The sequence below is a fragment of the Sesamum indicum genome, linkage group LG12, assembly GCF_000512975.1.
Source record: "Sesamum indicum cultivar Zhongzhi No. 13 linkage group LG12, S_indicum_v1.0, whole genome shotgun sequence".
In the NCBI taxonomy this organism is placed as follows: Eukaryota; Viridiplantae; Streptophyta; class Magnoliopsida; order Lamiales; family Pedaliaceae; genus Sesamum; species Sesamum indicum.
Genome location: NC_026156.1, coordinates 4,439,021 through 4,453,487, shown reverse-complemented (window position 1 = coordinate 4,453,487; position 14,467 = coordinate 4,439,021). Strand labels below are relative to the sequence as shown.

The window sequence follows — 14,467 nt, the reverse complement described above, 5'->3', positions numbered from 1 at the left end:
TGGAAGGGGAAGGGGCTCCTTTCAATTTTAGTCGCCTTCCAAAAGCAAAACACCCTCTTTTTCCTTTACTACATAAACAACATTTCTCATTAAGACATGGAATTTAAGTTTCATAGATTCTTTTCTTTTTGGATCAAAAATATTGTTTAGATGGTTTCGCCTCAATCATATACCCTTTTTTTTTTTATCATATTTATAGATTATTGACTAATGCGGTACTCAAAATGTCAAAATTATAAGATATGATTCATTATTTTTTGTTAAAAATAAAAAATAAAAATTAGATTTTGGGAATATAGTTGGGGTGATTATCACCCCTAGCTAATTTCTAGCATTCACTTTTAGTTTTGACCTAATAATTAAAGAAGATGAGGGTGGGGACAACATGAACCCTAGTTTCGTTGATAGGCATGTATATTGTGAATGAGCGTGTGAGGGTCCTCCCTTGAAACAATAATCTTTGAAGGGGCACATGCATGCTTCATGCTTCCTCCACTCTATTATTTTTCATGTCCCACCCACCCACAATCCACGCATAATTAACCGCTCTGCCCTATCTATATTTTCTTCCTTGGGTTTCTTTTTTCTTTCTTTATTTATCCTCATATATATTGTTCAACTCCAATGAAAGGTGTGACTTTGATTTATTGCACATCACTGTTTCCAACTTTCAAAAAATTGGATTAGACATCCAAATGTCTTATAGATTTCATCAGTTTTTTACACATTTTAATTGTGAGTTTTTATATTGATGAGGTGCAGTAGTTTAAGTAAATTTCAAGAGTTATGTAGTATAGTGCTTGATTAAGAAGGCTCCTATACTTATGATAAAACACGTCTACTTTTCCCTTTAATGCTTTTTGGGAGTATGCTTGTGTTATACTCGAACATCCTCTTTCACATTATTCTTTATGATCATACTCTTTAAATTAAATCAACCACATAATTATATTTTAAGCCATACTGATTACATTAATTAAAGTGGGACCACTCTTCATTTACACCAAATAAGTTGAAATTTTGCACATAAAACCCACTCCCACTCTCACTCACAAAACCCTCTATAAAAGGTTAGAAACCACAACGCTATCCCATTCCTCACTATACTTCCACCAACACAACCTCTCCCTCTCTGCAATGGCTTCCTCAGCCAAGCAATTTTCCCTCTTCCTCCTCCTTATAACCCTCTTATCTCCATTGCATACTCATGCAGATACTCGCCAAATCTTCAACAAAGTCCCCAGTACTGGCAACAAAAATGCTGTCCCAAACGATGTTAAAGAAGCTCCAAATAATCAACAAGAACAACCCAACTTCCTCCCCGACAATGGAAATAGTTACGGCCTTTACGGCCACGACACCGGCCTACTCCCTCCATCCACCACCACCGGCGAACCAGCCAGCACCTCACTATACGACACTGAAACCAAACAACCAGTCCACAAATACCTGCCCAAGAACTACAACACTGTGGCATATGTCACTGAGCCAGAAGAAGTAAGCGACAGCAACACATTTGCGCAAGAAAAAACTTACACCACAAATCCTAACAGCGACAACGTGAACTATCACAATGCCCGACAGAACTATTACAACAGCCAGCAAGAAGAAGAGGAAACAGAGCACAGAAGCTACGCCGCCACCACAAACAACAGAGACAACAACAATTACTACTACTACAACGGCGGAAGCAGCTTCAATAGCCAGGCCCAACCCCAAGGGCTGAGCGACACCAGGTACAGGGGCGACGCCACCTTGAACAGGCGTGAAAGAAACTCCGACAACGGCTTCGAGCCGCAGGGAATGAGCGATACTAGATCAGTGGGAAATGGGAAGTACTATTATGATATTAACACTGGGAGATACAGCAGAAACCACCCGTATGAGAGCCTGAGAGGGGTTGGAGCAAGAAATGCGTACAACAACAGGAATTACTATGGAAACAGTGAAAACAATGGCTACGAGTTGAGCAGTGAAAACTCCATTGGAGGAGGATATCAGAACCAAGAAGAGTTCCAAGATGAAGAAAACTACACTATGCCTTGAGCTTGAGTGAGATGGATGATGAGCTAATTAATCTAGTCAGAGTCTCCGTCGATGCTTTTCACTTTTCATGCTTCTCTAAATTATGGCTATTTAGTACCAAAACGAAATTACAGATTTATTTATGCACTGTTTTTCGTTTTTTTTGGGTTTCTTCATGTGGCTTCCATGACTAGAATATCAAATATGGGCTTCTTGATTTTGTACTCTCCATGTGTCATCATGAATTATAATGTTGAATAAATTGTATATTAATTAATTAATCAATGGGTGTAGTTACAAGCACTATGTTGAGAAATTCCATTATATTAGGTCATGTCGTCTGTAATTATCAATTATTAAATTACATATGATATTATCATGATGTATTATTCCAACAATTCAATTCACATTTTATACAAGTATAGGCACTTGTGTATGCTTATATATATATATAATTATGTGGACAAGTGTTGTTAATTATGATCCCAAGCACTACTTTTCTAAAGCTTACTGACCCGCCAGAAAAGTGTAATGATTTGGTTGTTAATTTAATTGAGTATTGCATTAATCACGGGCCAAGGGATTTTTACCTTTTCTCTTTTGTTGCAAAAGTTGAGTAGTTATTAATCCTCTATGCGCATTTCAATGACCTTAGTTACCGTACAAATTTGAAATATTTAATTATTATATACTAAAATCTTGATGTCATAGATTTTAAAATCATGAGTAGTATTTATGATGTTCTTGAAAAATGGAGAGAAGTAGATAAACTATTTTGACATAGAAATTAATTAGTTAAGCAAGTGAGGAGAGTGTAGTAAATACTTGTCACTTTCAATCTAGTTCTAGCACGGCAGCAGTGGAGTGGGCACTTGTGACCCAATTTAATGATACAAATCCGAACATGTCCCAAATGCCAAAACTTACAACTTTATTTTTTATTTTTTTGTTTCTGGTGACCTTAAAAAAGTAAGAAACATTAAGTAAAGATGCGGTTGCGGGTCGGGTTCTTCCGCAGATGGCGGGGAAGACCAATCTTTTTTCTTTACCTTTAGATTTTGCTCAAATTTAAACTTCAAGGGTACTGTAGTACAAGGATGCACAAGATCGCAAGGCTAAAATGGGAAACACAGAGAATTTAAGTCACTTATGATGTTGGGGGTAAAATGGTGAAAGCGTGCAAGGGCAGGTGGGGTGAAGTTGACGGTGCACTTACTAATCATACCTGCCAATTGCCATCTCCTTGTTGATTTGCCCCCACCTTGCATAATCATTTTTGCTCAGTAGATTTCATGCCTGACTCGGCTGTTAATTTACCCTTCTATCCTCTGCCAAGTATCTACACAAACACTAGCTTTCAAATGTACAGCCTTAAAAAATGCAAAGCTGATGACAGACTCTCTTTTTGTTGGAATATCTTTACATTGTCGGAAGAACATAAACTTGATTTCTCTTATTTTAAAAAAAAAAATGGAAGAGGAAATCTTTCTATACAAGGAATGGGGTGTGTTCTACAAGTGACGACGATAAACGCTTCGACCAAGGAATTAGGGTTAGTATGGTACGCGGGCCGTGAGCACTGGCCAATGACTTAGTGGGTCCGTTTACTGTTTAGACTTTGGACTCCAATAAAATGGGCTTATAAGCATATACATATAGAGCCCAAAAATTGTGACCGAAGAAATGTCAAAATTGAGAATGTCATAAAGAAAGAGTTAAAAATATATATACATGGCATCTAAATTAATTAAATATATTCCCATAACATGCTGGATTATTTTATTTTTTTATTTCGGCAGCACAATGAGGCGGGAATAATGATAGAGTGGATAGAAGAATTCAAGAATATTTAGACAAGGCAGTACAACGAACTAACCAACGAACTTAAATGAGTTGAGTATGAATGAATTTTTGCAGTTGAAATTTGACTAAACTGCCAGACCCAATAGATCACCCGTCACCGGCCTATCACCTTTCAGCTCACTCCCTACTGATGAGAGAAACTGGTTGCTCTCTTTTTAAAACCCACATAACTGAAATTCATCCCTGCTAATAACGAACCAACAATATGCTTCATTTAACATGACATTAATCACCAATCAATTATAAGCGGGTGTTGAACGGATCTTTCAAAGGGACCATTTCCAGTCATGTTATGTAGTTGCAAGAATAGTTAGTGAGCAGACCCCTCAGCCGACTGCTATACCTTGTAAAGAAGGCAATCACACCTGGAAACTAGTATTTCACCAACATCTTCAACTCCTCCTTCAATTTCACTTGGATGTTGATCAGCATTTAACTTAAGAAAACTCAAGGTGCCGACAAGGCCTCGCCTCCTCCGTGGGGCCTACAAGAACGACGAATCTAGACCTACCCAAGTCTTTCTTTACTACTCATTTTCTATGATCATCATCATCCACCCGGGTTGATGCCCTCTCCTTAGAGCTAGGCCCTTCTGCAATGCCATGGTCATGGAGGTACTTATCTCTTCCTTCATCGGTTATCCTAATGTTGCTTATTATTACTGTATACACTATCTTGAATTTCATTCCCAATTCTGGATGCTTGTATCTTTATTTCCAATCAGGTTGATAGATTCTGATGCCGAATGCTGAACTGTTTGCTCTTGTTGCTTGAGTAGTTAAGTAGTAATATGGAACGCCTTGGCAATGAGATAGCGCATGGATGGCCGCTTGGTTTAATTGGAAACAGCGACTCCGGAATCAGAGTGGTGATAGACACCTCCCACCAGGCTGCACCACCACAACCACGACCACGTAACCACACCTCTCAGCTCCACCGTTGCTCAAGTTTCTCATCATTCTCCTCCTCCAATCTTGACACTGAGGTACCACTAAATTCCACACTCTGTGTTGAGTTTCCTAGTAAAATCTTTTCTTTACTGTAAAAACTTAAAAGGCCTAACCAATTTTTGAAGGCGAATGAAGATGAAATTAATTAGGTGACATGTCCAGTTAGTGATTTCTGACAAACAACGTTGTTTTGAATTCATTGCTTCTGGTGATATATATGTGGTGTTGCAGTCCACAGCATCTTTTTTCCCGGACCAAAGTGTATCGCTAGGACGCCTAATTGGACTAAGAACGAGCAATAAAGGAAGGTTGTACTGTGAACAGGACCAGAATGTACGTAATGGAAGGTCTCATCATTCCACGGTCCCCAATCCCAATTCCTACACGCATAATTCTCAGGGACTGTGTGTTCCCCTGTTGCACCATGTGATTGCGAGGATGGCACGAACCCGACCCACCTCAACACATTAATACTATATATCTTTTTTCCCCATTTCATTGTCTTTAGACTTTGTAATTTTGTGCAATAAGACATAATGTAGACGTTATTTTTTTCCTCCAGTTCTGGTAAGAGTAATAAATATTACTAAAATCTACTTTACTAATATTACAATGATGTATGGAACATGGCTTTAATCCAACCTGACATTTAAATATTTTATTGCATTATCCTTTTGTTCTCCTTAATGTTAGATATGTATCGATGTGGTAAATTCAGCCATACATAAAATTGTTATAAATTAAATTCATACTACACTCACGGTGTTGTATATATTGAATCTATGAATAATTGTTCGTATTCTTCATTTTGATTGTGCATTAACTATATAGATTATTATTACACACATCTTATTTTCTACATAATATATCAACAATTATCTAATTATTCGATCTATTGCATATCAAGCATACCATTTAGAAGACTTTAAAAAATAATATAAATATACTAAACAATTACACGTGGAGTATGTGCTTATGAGTCCTAAGATTTAGATTTCAAATACATAATTAACATTTTATATTTATCTAGAAAATTTTACTTGACACTAAGAAGGCGTCTATAGAAACTTATATATTTTTCTAAAAAGTGCTTAAATACTTAATTTTAGAAAAATCAAATAAGTAATTAGAATATAAAAGTTTGAAACGTCGACATGTAATAATCATAAGTATATAAAAGAAAAAAGTCAAGATATAGAAGTGTTCCGTAAAAAATTAATGCATGACCAATCTAATAGTAAAATTATTTTATTAAATTTCTATATAAAATTGTAACTTTTAAATGTAATTATCTCTTAATTTAATTGAACCTATCGTTTAAAAAGCATAGCTAACACCCTCCAAAATTAACAGCACTTTTGGGGTTTCTTGAATTTGCTTGTTTTTTATTTAATTTCAAAAGGATTTTGTTGCTTTTCTTACACAACAAGGAAAATAATCTTTGGGAAAAATTAGAAAGTTTAATTTTACTAATTATTAGTTTATTGAAAGTATTATTAACAAAGAATTTTTCTGAAAAAGGACGCAGTAATTCGGGCTACAGCTAAAACCCCAATAAAGCCCTACCTCAGTCAATCGAACAACTGTATTACGCTACACATCTCTGCATCCGCCATGGCCTCCTTCGCCGCCAGGTCAGTCCTCCGCTCAGCCAGCCGAGGCGCCACCCCCAGACTCTCCGCCGTTCTCAAGCCTAGGGCTTCTCCTTCTCCATTTCGCATCTCATCGCAAAAGCCGCTCTCCGCTCGCATTTTCAGGTAATCTTTTCGATTCAAATTAAGTCTCCGTTTAATTGATGCCTGTGGAGTTCTAGTACGATAATTGGATGCTTGATGCGCTTGCACCAGGTCACCTGTGGAGATGAGCAGTGTTAGTGTGGTCTCGATGTTGCCGTACCACACTGCAACTGCCTCGGCGGTGCTCACTTCCATGCTCTCTGTTGCTCCTCGCAGCCACGCTTGGACTCTTGAAGGTAATTTACGTTTTCTTCAACAGACACAGTTGGCAAGTGGTTCCTGTTTGAATTTGAATAGACTTTTAGTAATATGCTACTGTATACCTCAAGTTACGATGTCTATCGCATTGTTTATATGCACGCCTATCTATTCTTCTCCTCTCTGTGTCCGCGTATTCGGCATGGATAATTGTGTAATTTGTTACATTTTATTCAGGAAGCCTAGTTTGCCAATTAGGAATTGTAAGATTGGTTTGATTTGTGGATGTTTTATAAAATAACCACTTTAAATTGTTAGCTTTTTGCATATATTTTCTTTCAAGCGATTACTCTGCTTAAATTTTTGCTCTTACTTTGCATGCAGAAGATAGGTTTAGTTGCTAAATAGGAATAAGGATTTGGAATAAGATTCGTAAGTAACTATTAACAGTGTCCTGCTAATAGGTCTTTTTAAGATATTAAACATGTGTAAAAATCTTTGACATTTATTCTCCGCACAGAAACTCTTATTTTGCTATATGTGCATTTCTTTTCCTTTGAGGTACAGCACCACAAAATAAAAGAGGTGTATTCTTTTTCATCTTGTAGGGCAAGAAAGGACTAGATGAAGGTCGTGAGAAGAGGTGAAGTGGTTTTATATCTTTATCTAATTAAGATAACAGAGCATGTTAGTTCTTAAGGTTTGTCGAATTAGAAGCCCCTATTGAGTGCACAAGGCTCCATACACAATAGGGTTTCCAGTCACAAACGTATAAAAAATCTTAACTTTACAAGCAGGGCTCCTGTATACATGAACTAGAACTGTGACCTCGATGTAGCAAATGAGTGATTTTTTTCTCTTTTTCCCTGAATCACCTGATAATACCTTGTTGAAATGAGTGACAAATTTCATTGCTGCTTTGAGTTCTGAAATTGTGTATCAAGTTGAGCAATTATTTCGAAGCCATTTTCATGATTGAATCAAAAGAAGATACTTAGGTTTAAATTTATGGGATATCCCAGAAAATGTTGAAAGTAGCTGGTAATAAGTCGTTTTGGGTAGTGCTTAATGGTGGTTTCTTCCAATAGGCTTTATCTATAGCTTTAATAAAAGTAAGATGATCAGACATATCTTGTGGAATTATTGACTAAGTCATAAGATGACTGCCTCATAACTGAGAAATTCAATCTATCATAGAAAAATAATTTCCTGTTTGTTTTAACTATAGTCATTCCTATATAGATCATACTAATACGTGGTATTCATCAGATTGCAACGATGATGTATGAGACTGTTGGATGGTTCCAGCGAAGTTTTACTTACATGTGCTTAGGAGAATGCCTGATAAAATAGAGTCATGAATGAGCTCGACACGAGAAAGTTCCAATTTCTTTTGATTTTCTTTTGCTTTCAATTAGACTATCAATGCTAAGATGAGCAAGGCTAGTTGATCTGTAGCAGAGAAGAATTTGTTCATATTTGTAAAACGTTCACAGCTGTGGCATGTTTGAACTCCTTGCAAAGCTATGGCAAATGTTACACCAGGTTAATGAAACTGCACAATTAATTTCGCAATAATTAGTGAATCCTTTCTTATAATGTGTGTAAACATGCAATTTGTTTGTGTTTCCTGTTGAGACTTTTTGGTATATGGTGGCCAAACAGCATAGAGATTACAATGAATTTGCATTTATAACCGGCTTTTTCTTCATGACCTTTTGACTTGGACTTTTTTCTGTCTAGGGTTGTGATAACTGCTCATTGGCTCACTTTTGGATTGAAGATATTCCAAACTGTCTCTTACTTTTTATGCTGAAGTTGTATTGTCTCTAAGACTTAGATATGAACTGGGAACTTCGGAATCATAAAATATTGCTCCGCTTTTTGCTTGAATACTGCTTGCATGTACCAAAAATGGGTTATTCGCCTCTACGACCTCCCATAAGAAATTTTCTTTTTTCCCTGTATTGTAGATGGATGATTGTTAGAATGTGTTGAGATGCGGTGCATTTCGTGATTGTTCCATGGATGCCAGTGCGCATATAATACTCTGCCGGAGACAGTTCTCTGTTTTATGGATATTGGAGTTCAAATGTCGAAATGTTGTTTGTTAACACTTAAAGTAGGCTTAGTCACCCAATGACTAAAATATCTCCTTTGAAATTTGCTAGCAGGATTCAGGAATATACAGCACATTATGGTGCTGGAACTTGTTGCAGTTCGTTTCTTCTAGTACCTATTTTAAGCAGCCACTACATCTGAAGTGTTGTTTGGAAAAGATGATTTTAAATGTGTGATGGGGGGTTAATGCATGAGACACATACTTGCCGTTTTATTTGGAATTCATGGTATTTTTCCCTTTTTCTTTTTAAATATCATGGGTGTTGGAAATGGGCAAATATTTTTAAAATTTTGGTTACTGTCTTTCAGATTGAAAAGAGAAAAACGGATAGCAAAAAATGGTAGTCATCTTAGAAGTAGAACACCACCTCTGCGGTGTTGTAATGTGGCGAATTCCTGTAGCATCTGTCTAGAAAAAGTAGCAGCCTGGATATGTTTCTAGATCAGACCACCTCTACTTTTGTTTTCCCGCGTGCACACCCCCTTATTCACTCACGCATCTATAGGTGAACCCAGAAATCTATCAAAAGAAATTTGAAGCCGGAATCCCTGGGCTGTCCTAGGGGTGAACCCAAAAACCTTCGTGCTGCCTTGGAAGTTCTGCAATCTGAACATGTGTTCTTCTAACGCCGTACATGAACTCGTTCTACTTGACCCACCCATCAAACCACATTCAGGCACTCGCAGTTTTAATTTTGCCATAACTAATAACAGTTTTGAAAAAAAAAAATTGCTATTTTTGGATCAAGTGACAATTTTAATAATATAATTCGTCTTCACGGTAATCTGACCGTGATATTTATTTTAGTTATCTATATACATACACACACACAGATATATATATATTTTTTACATTATCTTTTATTTATTCTTTTACGTACTTTTGAAAATTAAAATATCTTTTAGCTCTCACAATTTTTCTCATAATAAAAATTTAGTCTTTTCATAATACTCAATTTCATAGAATTTTGATCTTTGTTAGTTTTCATTTAATTTTCAACTAATTATAATATATTTTGTCTTTTATTTTATATTATATTTGAATAAGAATTATAAGTATTTTGAGAATACAGAAATATGCATTCCAAGTTTTTCTAAAGAACCATCATGACCGCTAAGTAAGTCAAAGTCGAGCAATTCAAATTGCACAGTTAGATAAGTAGCCTCTGTTAAGCTTTGTGACAGCCCGCATTTATTGAGTTTATTTGAAATTTTCTTCTGAAACTGATGAGGTACATCCCTTGCTCTCTAGTTGTTCTTATAAAATTTTACTGATGTAATGGCATCCGCAAGCCTCGTATCCGGGGATTAATGATAGCCATTTGCACGGCAGCTCACTCAGTCTTCAATACAACGAAGCTATTTGGTTCCAAATCAGAAACTCAATCTACACTTACCTTACAATAACAAATTTAAGTTGTTCATGACAGACTGCGCCCCCTGCCATGAGTAAAATTTGATATCGATGAGTAAACTCCTCAACAAAACCACATCAAAGTTGAAGAGGAGCTTTATCAGCAAGCTGTCCGCTGTTCCTCCACGACACAAAAGAACTGATATCTTTGCAAAAATGAAAATTTCAATCCAAAAAATCAGTCGCCATACCCAGTAAGAGAAACTGAATCCCAAACAAGGATTTACTGAAATCGAGGAAACATTAACAATATTCAATCCAGGTGTGGTAGACTGTCGTGCTCAAACGATGTGAACATGGAGTTGCGCATTCTGGTCTACGTCAATAAAATATATGCAAAACAGGTCGGATTCTCAATGGAGAAGACAACAATAAGATGCAGATTAGATGTGCTGAACTTTAGTCTACTGATATACCTCAAAAATTTTACTTTTTCACATTCAAGAAGCAATCTGTTTTACACACGAACCATTAAGGCCAAAATTAGATCAGTCCTATCACATGTTAATTACTTAAATTAAAAAGAAAAAACAAACTAATCAGAGAAATCAGTATAGCAGAACCCAATAGCCAAAGAAAAATCGAACTCCAATGACATTGACAAATTCATGCAGATTCAAGATTCCTCAACAACATTAACCAGCTCGTATTCTACTAGCGACAAATTGTTATCCTCTTTGACCACAAATTTTGCAGGTTCAGCAACCTCAATGCGGCCCCACTTATCCACAGCTAGCCTCATAGACCCCTTGAACATGTCAATTTTCGCATTTCGAAGTATCACAGTGTTACCTGGCTTCATTAACTCAACTGCATCAAAAGTTAAGCTTTTCATCAACGAATATGCCTATGCAATCAGCAGAAAGGACCACTGCTGATATCTGGAAACAGGTATAGTAGACAAACAAAGACACTGCTTGGACCCAATCCAAATTCCTATACAAGAAACTGATAAAATTCCAGACTCACTGATTGGGTTAATTCTGACCATTACTTGCCTGCTAACCTGTGGGGTAAAGCCCATACCCAGGTGATAATGAATTATTTTTAACCCACCACACCTGATTAATAACTTCTTAAGGGGTATGCAAATGTTGCACACTGAAGCACAATCTGTCAGGTCAGGTCCAGATGCACACCTTTTTCAGTTTGATCCAGAAAATTTAAAACTACCTCAAATTTCAAATTTATAGAAAAATCAAATTTGGGAGGTTTTGGAAAAATAATACAGTCCACAAGTAAAAAAATTTAAACAAAATTTACATATTCCTTAATCTTAAACCCTTTCCAAAGTTTCAGAAAATTAAGACTTCACCCTAAATTACCAAAAAGGTGTTAAGAGTACACAGTAATAAAAATTGTTGAATAATTAATGGATTACAAGCTTCTCAGCCTGGGTAAGAGGTTTTAAAGCCCCGATAGGGCAAAACCAGGTTATTAGCATCCACCTTCCCCAAGGTTTAGTTTTTACTTTTTGGCAAACGCCTTCCTTGTAAAGACTTCCCTTTAGGTATTTTTCAGACAAAGATTCCAATAAAATCATTCTAAAGGACAATGCCACACTTGCCTCTTTGATTACTTAAATTCTTATGCCAACCATCTTCTAAAGAGAAAAAATATAACAGCTTTTGCTTTGAAACTACTTCAAAATATCAATGTTAATTTCCGAAACAAGACAAAATTAATAAGCTCTTTCATGAAATAAAGTGCATATGATAAACAAAAATTTCAAAACAATTAATAAGAAAACTTAATTTGAAAAATAATAATTCTTAAAAATAAGTAAAAGATAAAAATTGAATGAAAGCCACATTCATCAAAATCAATAGTATGTTTAAGATATGACGTTTAGATATCCTACAGAAATGTAAACTTTCAAAAATATTAAACAAGTCAATGTTAAAATGCATAATTCGAAAATAAGATGACATTAAATTTTGAGGTCATGATTAATAAATGTAGAAGATAGAGTAATATAAATATATAATCATATATACATGTAAAGATAATGCATTTGAAAATAACTATCATGATTTTAAAAATTATCAAAACAACTTAGATATTGTTTAAAAACAAATCGTGATTATTTTATTTTTCATGCATTATTTTATGACTTTAATTTGATAGATTAAATTTTGCATTTCTTTCTTCATTAAATTCTTTTATTTGAAAATTAACTTGTATTACTATTTTAGAAAAATTTTCAAAAACAAGCTAATTATAGTGATAAGGGTGGTTTAGTCTTTAACCACATTTAGTTGAAATCTTTGACCAAAGGATACCACAGGGGAGATGAATACCAAACACTCAGAACCATGACAGAGATGGATGCCAGGTAAAGATAAATTGCGGGCAAAACCACACACATTGACAGGCCTGAAATTGTTGTAACGATCAGGAGCCCAATGGCTAGATCCAAGCTAGAAATAGCTGAGACAGCACCATATCCAACATCCACCATCTGCCCCAACAAATTAACCGCAAACCGTGGCCCAAGCCAGCCCAATATGAGGTGGATGAGTAAGCTTCTCAATCGCAATTATGTCACTTCCACAATTGTATGGCATCAAAGACCAAGCAATCAACATTGCTGAAGTGATCAAATATGTTTTAACCATAAAAAACCATATTAAGGTTCCATGAGATAGCCCGAATCCACAAACTGAATCACATGAATGAACTCTGAAATAGCATTAACAAATATTGTCTGATACATTCTAACTGATTTATACTAATGGTGCAACATAAGGGTAAAAGAAATTTTCAAGAACACAACAGGGAATGCCAAAATGCTGTAATTAAAAACAATCATGACAGACAAAATAGATAAGTTAATTATATTAGGAAGCCATCTATATAGGCCTCTATATACCCAAAAAAAATCCAAATAGCAGTATCTTCATATTCCTAGGTTTTCTCCATAACTAATCCACAAAAACCTCAAGTCCAGTAGCAAACAAGCCTCAGGGGAACTATTTGGTTTCTTACTTCATAGAGGTTCAAAATAGGGAATGTACTGTCTATTCTCCAATAGTCATTGATCAATCAAAAACCTCTATAACTTCAAAATTCTAAGACGAAACCAGCACGGTTTAATTCTTCATATACCAGAATTCCAAACATTAAACATTAAACAAATATATCATAAAGAAAAACAGATTCGTTGAGCATGCCTGTTAACTCATGTGCGTTTGTGCATTTGTCTGTGAAAGAGAGACACAAAGTAGAGAGCCAAGAGATGTTTAGACCTTGCTCGTTGCGAGCAGTGAAGAGGATAGTTCCGGTTTCATCGCCGACGAGGCATTCAGCGATTCTCGTATTCTGGTTTTGAGGCCCACGAAAAGTCGGGTTACGAGGCTTCTTGTTGAGAACGGTGTTAGAATTCACTACTTTTACTACGAGGGTGTGGCCATTTGTACCGGGCTTCAAAGCGTCAACTTTGACGAAGACAGGCTTGCGCAGCCCCGGCTTGTTTCCTGCGGCGGCGCCTTGCTGCTGCGTTGTTGTCGTCGGGGTTTTGGTTGCCATCGGCAGTGATAGAGAGAAAGTCAAAGGCAGAGAAAAAAGGAGAAAGAATAGTTTTAGGTTACAGGATTCGATTTGGGGGCGGGAGTAAAATGAGAAACCCTAACCCAGATTTCGAGACTGTAAAATACGCTGTTTGATGGATGCGGAAAGTTTGGTGGAGTGAGATAATGTATCAACTGATCGAACGACGCCGTTGCTATCATTTTCTGGTCCCGCTGTTTACTTTCTTGATGGGCTGTCTATTACTTGGGCCCGCACGGCCTCAATAACCCACACCATCACACGCTGGGCCCATTCTACTCTCTAAAATATTCACTTTAACACCTCCGCTCTAATTTTTTTTTTTTTTTTTGAAAGGCGCTCTACTATTTATTTAATTTTCTAAAATTACAAGATTATTTTCATGTCCAGAAAAAAAACATATATTTGAACAAAATTCAGTCAAATCAAAATTAATCATATAATTAAGATAATATAATTATACTAAATTAATAATATCTTAGTCTAATAATTAAATTTGAGGATCCATAAACAAATTTAAGTCCATGAATTCGTCGTTGCATTCGTATATCATAATTATTTTAAATTATATTAATTGAAGTATGTTGTTCAATTTATATAAATTCGTATAA

General features: G+C 35.9%; 3 protein-coding genes across 8 annotated transcripts; 2 read left to right on the top strand and 1 right to left on the bottom strand.

Moving 5' to 3' along the window:
• On the top strand, nt 1,075-2,306 carry LOC105175569 (protein E6). Its single transcript, XM_011098052.2, has one exon. It carries the CDS (start codon nt 1,138-1,140, stop codon nt 2,044-2,046), a length of 909 nt encoding a protein of 302 aa, XP_011096354.1. The 5' UTR covers nt 1,075-1,137; the 3' UTR covers nt 2,047-2,306.
• LOC105175568 lies at nt 4,361-9,107 on the top strand. Of its 6 annotated transcripts, none has more exons than XM_020698307.1 (7): nt 4,361-4,502; nt 4,667-4,873; nt 5,070-5,171; nt 6,360-6,595; nt 6,686-6,810; nt 7,381-7,415; nt 8,746-9,107. In XM_020698307.1, the coding sequence occupies exons 1-6, from the start codon at nt 4,491-4,493 to the stop codon at nt 7,398-7,400; spliced, it is 702 nt and encodes a 233-aa protein (XP_020553966.1). In that variant the 5' UTR covers nt 4,361-4,490; the 3' UTR covers nt 7,401-7,415; nt 8,746-9,107. The 6 variants fall into 6 exon arrangements, with proteins under 6 accessions (XP_020553966.1, XP_011096349.1, XP_011096350.1 ...); XM_011098047.2 differs by having other exon boundaries at nt 8,516-9,107; XM_011098048.2 differs by lacking the exon at nt 8,746-9,107 and adding an exon at nt 8,042-8,368.
• On the bottom strand, nt 10,721-13,985 carry LOC105175567 (uncharacterized protein At4g28440-like). The gene is made up of 2 exons (XM_011098045.2): nt 13,556-13,985; nt 10,721-11,117 (listed from the first exon to the last, which is right to left on the bottom strand). The coding sequence occupies exons 1-2, from the start codon at nt 13,833-13,835 to the stop codon at nt 10,924-10,926; spliced, it is 474 nt and encodes a 157-aa protein (XP_011096347.1). The 5' UTR covers nt 13,836-13,985; the 3' UTR covers nt 10,721-10,923.